Source organism: Empidonax traillii, unplaced genomic scaffold (assembly GCF_003031625.1).
Source record: "Empidonax traillii isolate 1590-97213 ecotype Southwest subspecies unplaced genomic scaffold, ASM303162v1 scaffold1138:size371499, whole genome shotgun sequence".
Lineage (NCBI taxonomy): Eukaryota > Metazoa > Chordata > Aves > Passeriformes > Tyrannidae > Empidonax > Empidonax traillii.
The window spans coordinates 62,157-72,696 of NW_020956331.1; the positions used below are offsets into that span (position 1 = coordinate 62,157).

Sequence of the window (10,540 nt, forward strand, 5' to 3'; positions counted from 1 at the left end):
CCCACAGGCAGGAGCTTTGCCCCTGGAGGAGCCAGTCCCATGGCCAAGAATCACCTTCCATGTCTTCCAGTGCCCGCCAGTCTCCATCCCTGGGCAGCAATGGGGGTGAGGGTGGCTGAGCACAGGGAGCGTGGGGAGGGAGCCCTGCTCAGCCTGGCACGGGCACATCTAGGGGCACACTGGTACACACCTGCTGCAAGTACTTGGAGAGGAGCCATCCAGGGCTTGGAAAAGAGCTGTCCTTTGGCAAAGAGCCCTGCCCACTGTGACAGGCAAACCCCACTGGTCCCTGGAGATACCCTTGTATTGGGTTAGAGTTGAGCATCCCAGCTCATATAAAAACCATTTAAAACCTCTCTCTCCTCAGTTTCATTTATGTCTCTCGGGAAGGAGAACTGGATAATCTGGACTAATAAAGCAGCTCTTGTTATCAGAATTAAAATATCTAAGGAAAAATCTGTGTTCAGTGGGTTTGGGGTTTACTGTGGACCCAAGTGGGGCTTTTCTGGGTATAAAGGTTTTTTCCAAGAAGTCCCATCTTTGTCACATTCACTGTTCGTGTAATCTGATTTCTCAGAGCCCACCTGAAAGCAACAAACAATGCCAGAAACCAAAAGGGATCTAATTTTTACTCAAAAGTTGAAGTGGCTTGCAGACTGTTAGAAGCTAATTGCCTCATCCAGTGGTAGGAGAAAAAGCAAGTTTTAGCAAATAACTCAATGTGCTTTTGCTCCCCAAACTGCCTGGGCATGCTGGCTCCTGATTTGGATAAGCCCCTCTCCTGCTGCCATGTCCTCTGGAAAAGCAGCTTCTCCATGGATTTGATCAAACAGATCCGAGCAGGGTGGGGAGGGGGCAGCAGGAGGTGCCGGCTGAGAGGGGAGGATGGGGACAGTGTGATGGGTATGCGTTTGGAGAGCGGGGTGGGCTCCTGGGACGGCTCAGCTGGGTGGTTAACGTGGCATTAGGCAGTTGGCAGCACTGTGCTCTGCCTTGTTTGGTGTACAAGCTTTGTTACTGAAGCCAGAATTCCATGAGCACTGGAACAGCTGGTCTCAGTCACCTGCTCTCTCTGGGCTGTGCTATCACTGTGCCTGTACTTTGTGGGCACTGTCACACACTGCACCCAGGGGCAGCGTCAGGAGGGGTACCAGGCATGGTCTCTGTGTGGTCAGGACCAGGTTTGGCTCAGTCCTTGCTCACCTGCCTGCTGCTCAGTGTTTGGCTTGTTCATCACCTCAGTTTTGGGTTTGCCAGAAGGGTTCTCCCAGGCACCATTGCAGTGCTCCCTGTAGCTTGTCCTGGCCTCATTTGCTGAGCCTTCCCTTGTTCTCTCTGTTTTATGCTGCAGGTTGGAGACTGGCCGTGACCATGTCCTGCCCATTGACTATTACTTTCCACCTCAGAAGACCTGCCTGATCTGTGGAGATGAAGCATCTGGGTGCCATTATGGAGCCCTCACATGTGGGAGCTGCAAAGTCTTCTTCAAACGGGCGGCTGAAGGTAGTGGGGACAGAGAGGAGGGAAGGTCACTGCCACGGCACGGTGTGGGTTCTAAGACCTCTTAAACCAGGAAAGGAGAAAAATCCAGGATAAATCAATTTCTTTGTCCTGTGTTTGTCATTCCACATTACATATTGCCCTCAAAAAGTAGCCAAACCAGTTTACCAAAACACTGCTCTTTCCAGTGGCGTTGAGCGACTTGGTCTAGTGGAAGGTGTCCCTTCTCATGGCAGGGTTGTGGAACAAGATGGTCTTTAATGTCCCTTCCAACCCAAACCCTTTTGTGATTCTGTGATTATCTGAAATGACCTGGTGAGTTCCCAGAGCAGTCAGTTCCTGCTTCTCCTCTTGACTCTGTGGAGTGTTTTAAGCTCCCATCAGCCCATCTGCGATCTCAGACCCACAGCTCCAAATCTGGGGGAGGCTTTTCGTCTCCTATGCCCTTTTCAGAGGGTCACTTTTGTCAATGCCTGCAAAACAGCACAGCTGTCTGTCCATGAGGAGCTGCGCTCTGACCTCAGGGTCCATGATCCTTCTCCCCAGCCCTTGAGAGAGCAGCTTCTCCTTCATGTCCAGCTTCCCAGTGCCAGGCTCTCCAGCGCTACATGTGAGCCCAAATGTTTCCTCTCAGTGGCAAGGCCTTTGCACCGTCTTTCCTCGCTGATGAGCATGCAGAAGGACCTAGCCCAGCTGTTTCCTTGGGCTGTGGCTCAGCAATGTCTGGTTTCTACCTGCAGTTCAGAGTTGTGGTTTCTTGGCAGCAGTGAGAGTCTCTGTTGTGGAAAATTATTAGCAATGCAACGTGCCTGCAGTCACTCCCTGGGCTTGTTTTCAGGAGTGATGAAGCAGCACAAGCACCCCTTGCTTGGTGCTAGCACAATTTAGGTGGTGCATGCTGTTGGCAGCCGGTGTCACCAGCCGTGGTGTCCCTGGGAGAGGGAGGCCCTGTGGTCCTCAGCTGGCAGCAGCAATGGGAACAGAGCCTCTGTCTCACTGGGACCTCCCCCTGTGCCCACCCTCTGCTCTCTGTCAGCAGAGGTCCCACACTGGGGGTACTCACCTGCTGTTGTCAGAGTGATGCTTTCTAGATCAATTATCATTACCCTGCCTGGGTTTGGAGTCACATTTTGGTTGCTGCGTGCCAGGAACCAACTTGCCAGTGCTGGTTTAGGGAAGAATGGCTCTGTGCCACAGGGGACATCAGTGTCCTGTTGCCAGAAAGGGTGGTCAAATAACAGTTAATAAATTTGGCATATTTCTCCCAAGTAAATAATTTGCAGATCTGTGTCTGCTACACACCAGTCTGTGTCAGGCCAAGTGGGTTGGCTTACGCAGCCAGAGTAAATAACAGATGCTTGTTTAAGTCAGCAAGTTATTGTTGATTTATAGTAAGTGGAGTCTTGGCTCTCAGTCACACAAACTGCAGCCAAAACGCCCGTGTCTGTGGGTCAGTGCTGGAGCTGCGGTCCCCTGGCACCGAGATGGGCTCTGTCCTGTGGGTGACAGGGGCTGGAGGTGCCCACGGGGCAGAGGGGCAGCCTGGGCCGTTCACACTGCTCCACTGTCATGTACTGTGGGGTTGTTTCCTCTCCTGATTGCATTATATCATTAATTTAAATGGTATTTATGCCTCTTCCTGTTTCTTCAGCCTTGCAGTATGGCAGGGGGTTGGAAGTGTTTGGCCACGTTGGGATCCAACACCTCTCGAGGCAGACTGAGGGATCCATGAGTGCTGGTTTTCTCAAGCTTTGGCACACCATCCCATCACTCACCACTAGCGAGCCTGGGTTTGTCCCTTTGGTGCTTCCAAGCCAGTTTTAAGCTCTGTCAGTGAGCCCTGCTGGCTCCTGTGCTGGAACTCCTGCTCCCCTCTGAGAAAGATGCATCCTCTCAGGTGTCAGGAGACCAGGTGTTGAGTAGATCATCCCATGGTCAAAAGACCCAAAATGTAAGGAGGTTTTATAGAAATGCGCTGGTGGAGAGAAAGGGAAAAGATTTTAAAACCAAAGTTGTGATGGTGATTATTCTCTTTGAACAGGCTGAGGGGTTCTCAGGCGGGAGCAGTGCATTCTTACCCCTAATCTGATGAAATGTTTGATTGATCTGAGGGTTTTCACAAGCTCAGGTTCAACTTATTCATTCAAAAAGATGCTGGAAGAGGTAACAGAAAAGGCAGGAGTGTTCTGATCTCATTCTGCCAGCTCTCTTGATTCGTGGACTCTCTCAACATGTCCAGGCTGTGTCTAGGACAGCACTGAAGCACACCCTGCAGATTGCCCCGCTCTGGTGTGGATCCCCTTGCCTGCAGGATGACTGCCCTTGTTTTGTGACCAAGCCCAGCACTGGGCTCTTGCTGTCACCCACTTGGGGGTCCTGACACAGAGGGTCTGGAGGGTCTGGAGGGCTGGGGCTGGCTGCCCGGCCAGCTGGGCTGCTGCTCCTCTGCTGCCTGCAAAGGAGGGCTCCTCCCCCTCGTTTGGTGAACAAAAAGCTCATCCACCTCAGCACAGATGTTGTTTTTCTTGATACAAGTAGGCAGGAGTAGGCAAGGCCTCTCTTGGCATGGTTAGGCTGGCTGGGGTGGGTTGAAGACATCTGAGTTCCGTTCTCATAATGCCACCCTTACCCCTGAAACTGAAAAATGCTTCAAACACAGCAGCTTCTGTTTCGATTAGCAGCCCAGGGCTTCCTGTCCCCATCCTGTCCATGTCCCTGCATCCATCCCTGGAGAGTGGCAGACCTTCCACATCCCCCTGAGGTTGCTGAGACCTGGTGGCCACCTGGGCCAGCCCAGAGCTGCCTCTGCTCAACATTCCTGGCAGTGCAGGACTGGGATGCCTTGGGGTGTGCTCTTGATGGGGCTGCCTTTAAATAGCAAAGAGCTAAATGAAAAAAATAACCCAGTATTTGGCACTTTTCCTAGTGGGCACCCAGCCAGGCTGCTGTGCAGGCTGCTTTGATTGCCTCCATCACTCTCCATACGAATTAGTGTTCTATGTCCTGACCTGCTGAGGATTAGCCTTGCACCAGAGAGGTGTCACCAGGCCAACTCAGCAGTATCTTGCCAGATTGCAAGATGACACCAAGTTAAAAAGAATGTTTGCAAAGGCCTTTGCCATATTTTGAAATGCTTTCTCCTCCTTCCTGGGCTGATCTGACATGCAAACAAGTCAGCTCTGCAGAAGATTTGGTGGTGCTGCAGCACCACAACGCTTCTGCTTCAGTGGTGTGTTCCTCATGACTGTTTCGGTGTTACTTGCCTTAAAAATCCGTGGGGAGAGCAGAAAGTGGAATGAACAGAGCTGGGGAAGCTCTGGATGCTTTCTCCATGCTCTCTGTAGCCATCTGGTAAATACAGGGACTATTCAGAAAATGACTTTGCAAAGGTGGTTCATCAGCAGTGGCTTAGTGCTGCCTCCCAGGAGCCTCGTGGCCAAGCCCTCTTGGGTTATTAATGGGGGCATCATGTGGGAAGTGGTGCCAGACACCAAACCCATGGGCTCAGCTCTGGCCAAGGCCCTGCTGGTGACAGCCTGAGGACCAAAGGCTTCCTGGGAGAGCACTGGAACTTCTGTGATAATATGAGGCCCTGGGGGATTCGCTTTCGCAGAAAGCTTGGCCTTATCCCCCAGCTCTTAAAATTTGGTTTATGCCCTAGAAATAGAGGCATCTTCCTTTTCCAAAAGGCATTTACTGGGTTTTATATCTGTCTTCAAAAAGGCATTTAGTGGGTTTTCACATTTACAGTCATAAATCTTGCTCCAGATGTTTGCACAGATTACTTTGCTGTCTAGAAGAAAAAGTTATTCTGGGCAAAACAGGTCGTGTGGTAACAGGCTGTTAGTTAGATAATTGCTGCAGGCTGTTAGTTAGATAATTCCTCTGGATTGAGCAACTCTCCTCCATAAATCACAATTTTTAGTCGAGGCTGGAAAGTGTCTCCTCCCCTTGGCTCCAGGTATGCACTGCAGTCCCAGGGGATGGGCGGGAGGGGCTCGGAGGTGGTGCAAGAATCTTCCTGCTGGGGTGAGGTGGCACAGGACGGGCCTGAGGTGGCAGCACGGGCTGTTCCTGGACAGGGGGCAGTGGCACAGCAGCGTGTTCACGATGGGAGCTGCTCTGGGAGAGCAGGGGATGTTGGGTGCCCTTATGGCTTCGCTCCTCACCTGAACATCTCAAACAGGACCTGGGCGGCAGGCGAGGAGCAGGGACTTCTCAGGGTGACACCTGCAGTGTCCTCAGCTGGGTGATGTTCCCTGGGCAGACACCTTGCCAGTGCTGGGAGATGGGCCTTGCCAAGAGTGAGACCCCTGGGGAACACGAGAGAGTGGGTGTAAGGTTTGGACCTGTGTGTACAGGTTTGCAAAGCAAGACCCTCTGCATTGCAGTGACACAATGCAATCTTTGTTTGCAGTGAAGAAAAGGAGATGAAAATGTAATTTCGGAGTTAAACTCCAGAGAAGGAAAACTGGAGCATTTATCTTCAAATAAAGAACAGCTGATTGCAAATGTCTCTAGTTATTCTGAAATGAAGAGAGTGGATTACCCTGAAATTAGAAACAGGTGTGCAAGAAGTTAGTTCATCCAGAAGGAACTCGTCTATGTCCCAGCCACCCTTCCCAGTTCTCTGGGCTTTTACAGATGGTGGCTCCTTCCCTAGTGGTGATAAAGGGAGTCTCTGCATACCCAGGAATAGGATGAGGTGGGGTGAGGTGAGCAGCTCATGTCACAGGGAGCAGCAGCAGCCCCATGACCTGCCATGGTTGTTCGTTTCCCTCTTTGTCACTGGTGAACAGCGTGAAGCAAACAGGGCTCACCTGTACAGGCTCAGGCAACAGGGAATGGGCTCCTGCCCTGCAGAGCCTTCATGAACCAGGAAGCTGTCCTGGCCACCCAGCAATGTCACTGTCCCATGGCTGTGGGGAGAGCAGCTGTCTGCAGCTCCCAGCCTGTGCTGCTCCGAGCCCATGCTGAGGCACGGCCATCCTGGAGGCTCCTTGGTTTGTCCCCTGGGCTCTGGGGCACCCCACCTGCTCCTGACTGCTGGGAGAGGCTCTCTCTCCATGTCCCTTCCCAGCAGCGCCAGAGCTGGCAAATGCTGCTGAGGGGCTGATGGGAAACAGCACGGCTGCCTCACTGAGCAGGGCTTGGACCCCACTCCCAAATCTCATCTGTCCCCCTGCTCCCCTCCTGTGGGGGCCTGGGGGACACAGCGGGGTGGGGGAGAGCCCATGTGTTGGGATGCAGCTTGAATGCTGGGGATGAGGAATGGGCTGGGGCTGGTGGGTGCTGCTTCTGGCACAGGGGAATTGGGAGTGAGCTGTGCCTGACCCTGCAGTGTCCCTGGGGGCTCAGGCAGCAGTGGTACCACACTTTGCAGGTGCCACCTGCTCGGGCCCTTCACAGGAGAGGCCTGGCCTTTTGGAAGATTTTGAGCTATTGTTGCAGAAAATGCTGTAGTTTAGACCAGGGAGGTGAGACAGGGCTGGAACAGGAGCTGAGGGGAGAGCTGGGAGGGGTGTGTGGGTGCTCCTGGGGCAGCACTGGTCGCTGCAGCCCAACAGCCTCAGCCAGGCACTGGGGTGGCCCCATGGGCTGGGCTGGAAGTCAGCCTCTTGTACTGGTGCTGGTTTGATGAGCTCTGCAGCATCCCAGCATCAGGCACTGTCACAGGGCAGGAGCCAAATCTCATTCCAGCTCTCCATCCCTCAGAAAGCAGGGTGCCCATTCCTAATTGATGAAAGCACCTGAAGAGGCTGAGGGGAGGGACAATGGCCTAGAGTTCAGTGCCTCCAGCACAAAAATAACTCCAGGTAACCCAGTTTTAGCTGAAGTTGTTTATTTCTCATCCTCCTCAGTGAACTGCTGGAAGGGAGGATGGTGCTTGTGCTCTTTGGGATTCAGGTGTCATTAAGGCTTGCCTGAGTGCCCTTCACATGGGAAATGAGCAGGGGGGTGAGTGAGAAGAGCTGTTCTGAGGACAGTATTAGAGGGATTTAGGAGTGTCAGATAGTGGCAGGTAATGCCACGACGGCCGGGGCGTGGGGGCGGGTGATGATCCGCTCTGAAGGGGATGGTTCTGAGAAGGTTGAATGGAGGGTGTTTGTGCAGCCCTTGGGTGCTGTGAGAGGACAGGCTGGGTGCTGTGCCCTCGCACAGGGGGTCTGCAGAGGTGGCAGCAGGGGCTGGTGCTGCCGGTGCCCCGGCAGGGCAGGAGCAGAGGGACCCATGAGGGTGCTGGGGAAGCCACAGGCAGTGCCACTGAGGACAGCAGTGCCGGAGCTGTGTGAGGGAGGTGGGGATTTTTAAATCTGTGCACTAAAATCCCTGCATCTCTTGTCAAAACTGATACATTAGGGGTTGAATTCAGCCTCGTCCTGTAAACAGACTTCTGATGACTCCAAAGTGCTATTCCTATAGGAATGCAAGAAGCAAACCCTTTCAGGATGATAATAAAGGCCACGGGCTGATTTCCCATGTGGACTGCCCATGGGTCTGTGAGCTGCACCTCTCTATTGCGGGCTGAGCCTGGTTTAGTTTGGAGTGATCTGAAGAACTACTTGAAGATAAATCCTGATGCTGTAAATGTGTTTATACTTGACAAGGAAACAAGCAATGAGTCAGGAGTTTTGTGTGGTTCGTTTGTGGCTTGTCTAGCAAATGGGGCGGCAAACAAAAAAGCTGCGGTCTGAATCTGCATGGGCTGCTCTCTGAGAGGAAGGTGAGTCTGAGGTGCAGGTTAGTCTGACAGTAAGTAACTTCCTAATTTTCTGCCAGCCCCCAACACCTGCAAATGTGCAAGGTTCCCCTTGCAGGGAGTCGCTGGTCCCGGTTCCCTCCTGGCTGGCTGTGGGTGCAGCCCAGGGGGCATGGTGGCATCAGACTCACCTGCAGAGCAGCAGCTCCCCAACCCCCGTGTCTGTAACCTGCAGCTGACAGACCCAACTGGCATTAATGGGTGACACAAAAAGCAATTCAGCCACAAAAGGGCTTGTACAGAGTTGTAGTTGTACAGTGAGTCTGGGAACTGTGTTCAGACAACTGTGGGTGAGTGTCAGGGTAGGAGATCAAACTGTGGGTTTTGGTGTTCTGGAAGAAAACCACCAAAAGCTGGGCAATAGATGGATGACATTTTAAAAATGAGAACCCAACTCTCCACATTTCAGTGCTTTTTAATTTGTCATTATTGTTTGCCTCTGCTGTGCTGCACTGTGCAGAGTGCAGCAGTCTTTGTGCAGAGTCTTGGAGGACTTTCCTCCTTGGAGACCTTGGTCTAAAAGCCTCTGCTGTGGGTGGGCGAAGGGCAGCAGTGCAGGGCAAGGGTGCTGGAGAACAGCAGTGACCCAGCTGCATTTTGGGGAGCCAGTGCTCATGCAGTGTCTGGCCATGAACCAATCCTGCAGCACCAAAGGCAGAACTGTACTGTTTTCCCAAAAGGTACCGACTTCCAACATAAATTTTCTTCTGGAGAGTGCACTGGGAAACCAGCACTGATGTGGTCTCCTTCTCCCCCTCCTCCTATCCCTCTCCCTCTCTTCTCCTCATGCCACTGACCCTGGGGATATCGAAAAAGCCCGTGCCCATTTCTCCCATCAGTATCCAGAACCCACGTTCCATTTCTCTGGTGTTTTAGGTAAACAGAAGTACCTGTGTGCCAGCCGGAACGACTGCACCATCGACAAGTTCCGAAGGAAAAACTGCCCATCCTGCCGCCTGCGGAAGTGCTACGAGGCTGGGATGACGCTCGGAGGTACGCTCAGGGTCCCCTCCCAGGTCCCTGCACATCACTTAGGGTATGAACAGTCAGTAAATGGCTGGGAAATGAGGCTGATGAAGCATGACGAGCTTCAGGAAGCATTTGCAGGGTTCTCACACCAGAACTGTGAATTTCACTAACTTCTGTTTGCATTTCAGGAAACATTCTTTTCTCTGATTTCCGATGTTGTTAATCTGAAAAAATGTAAACAGCCAAGTTAGCTGGTTCCCACTCCTGGAGCCCCAGAGCAGAGCACTCCCCTCTTTTGGTGGGATTTTTCCCAGGCAGAAAGGGGCAATTTCTTGGTGAAATTACAGCCCTGGTGTTTTTCTTTGCTGGATGGAAGCTGTGCCCGTGTCCCTGGTGAAGGTCCTTGTTGCAGTTTGTCTCTGTTCCCAAACCTCTAGCCCTACCAAAATCTGACAGAGCAGCCATATCCAAAATCTGAGGTTTTCTGTACAAAATCTGGAAACTACAGTGGGTGGCTCCACATTGAGCTGATCTGATGAAATCCTTCCCTGGATGAGGGTGGGCAGGCCCTGGCACAGGTTGCCCAGAGAAGCTGTGGCTGCCCCATCCCTGGAAGTGTCCAAGGCCAGGCTGGACAGGGCTTGGAGCAATCTGGGCTAGTGGAAGGTGTCCCTGCCCATGGCAGGGGGTGGAATGAGATGAGTTTCAAGGTCTCTTCCCACCCAAACCATCCTGTGATTCCATGATGTGAGAGTGAGGAAGAAAATACCCTGGAAAAGGGGACTGAGGGAAGCCCTGGTTGGAGGGGTGTTATGGGGTGCAGGGAGGAGCCCTGGCATAGCTTGGGTGAGCAGTGGGGAGCCCAGGCTGCTCAGACGTGCCAGTGTTTTGGGTTAAATCTGAATCCCATTGCTGGGATGGGCAGAGTCTCCTGGGCTGCCACAATGCTGTCTTGAGGGGCTTGTTACTGAAATGGTTCTGATTTGTGGCTTACCAATGAGCAGAGGGTTTTGTTTTGTTTCTTCCCAAAGGTCCCAAAAGGCGATGTAGTCCTAATCCCCATTTTTTAGCTTATTTTTAAGTGCTTTTTCCTGGTGAAGTTTCCTTAAGTAGGAGAAGACATACATTGGTGTAGCCGCCTTCTGCAGGACACACTGACAGAATTAATGCTAATGTGAATACACCCCCCCTTCTTTTTCCTTCAGCTCTTTGGGTCACCCTGACCTGTTCTGCCTGGTCTGTTTTACATTTGGTTTGGATGTCAGTGTAAAGGCAATTGTTACAAACAGGCAGGCTTATGATTGCCCACAG

General features: G+C 52.4%; 1 protein-coding gene across 1 annotated transcript in view; it reads left to right on the forward strand.

Moving 5' to 3' along the window:
* Positions 1-10,540, forward strand: part of AR (androgen receptor) — a 36,901-nt gene that overhangs the window by 17,184 nt on the left and 9,177 nt on the right. The window contains exons 2-3 of the mRNA XM_027905277.1: positions 1,352-1,503; positions 9,137-9,253. Of these exons, the coding sequence (XP_027761078.1) occupies positions 1,352-1,503; positions 9,137-9,253 (269 nt within the window). The remainder of the gene's footprint in view (positions 1-1,351; positions 1,504-9,136; positions 9,254-10,540) is intronic.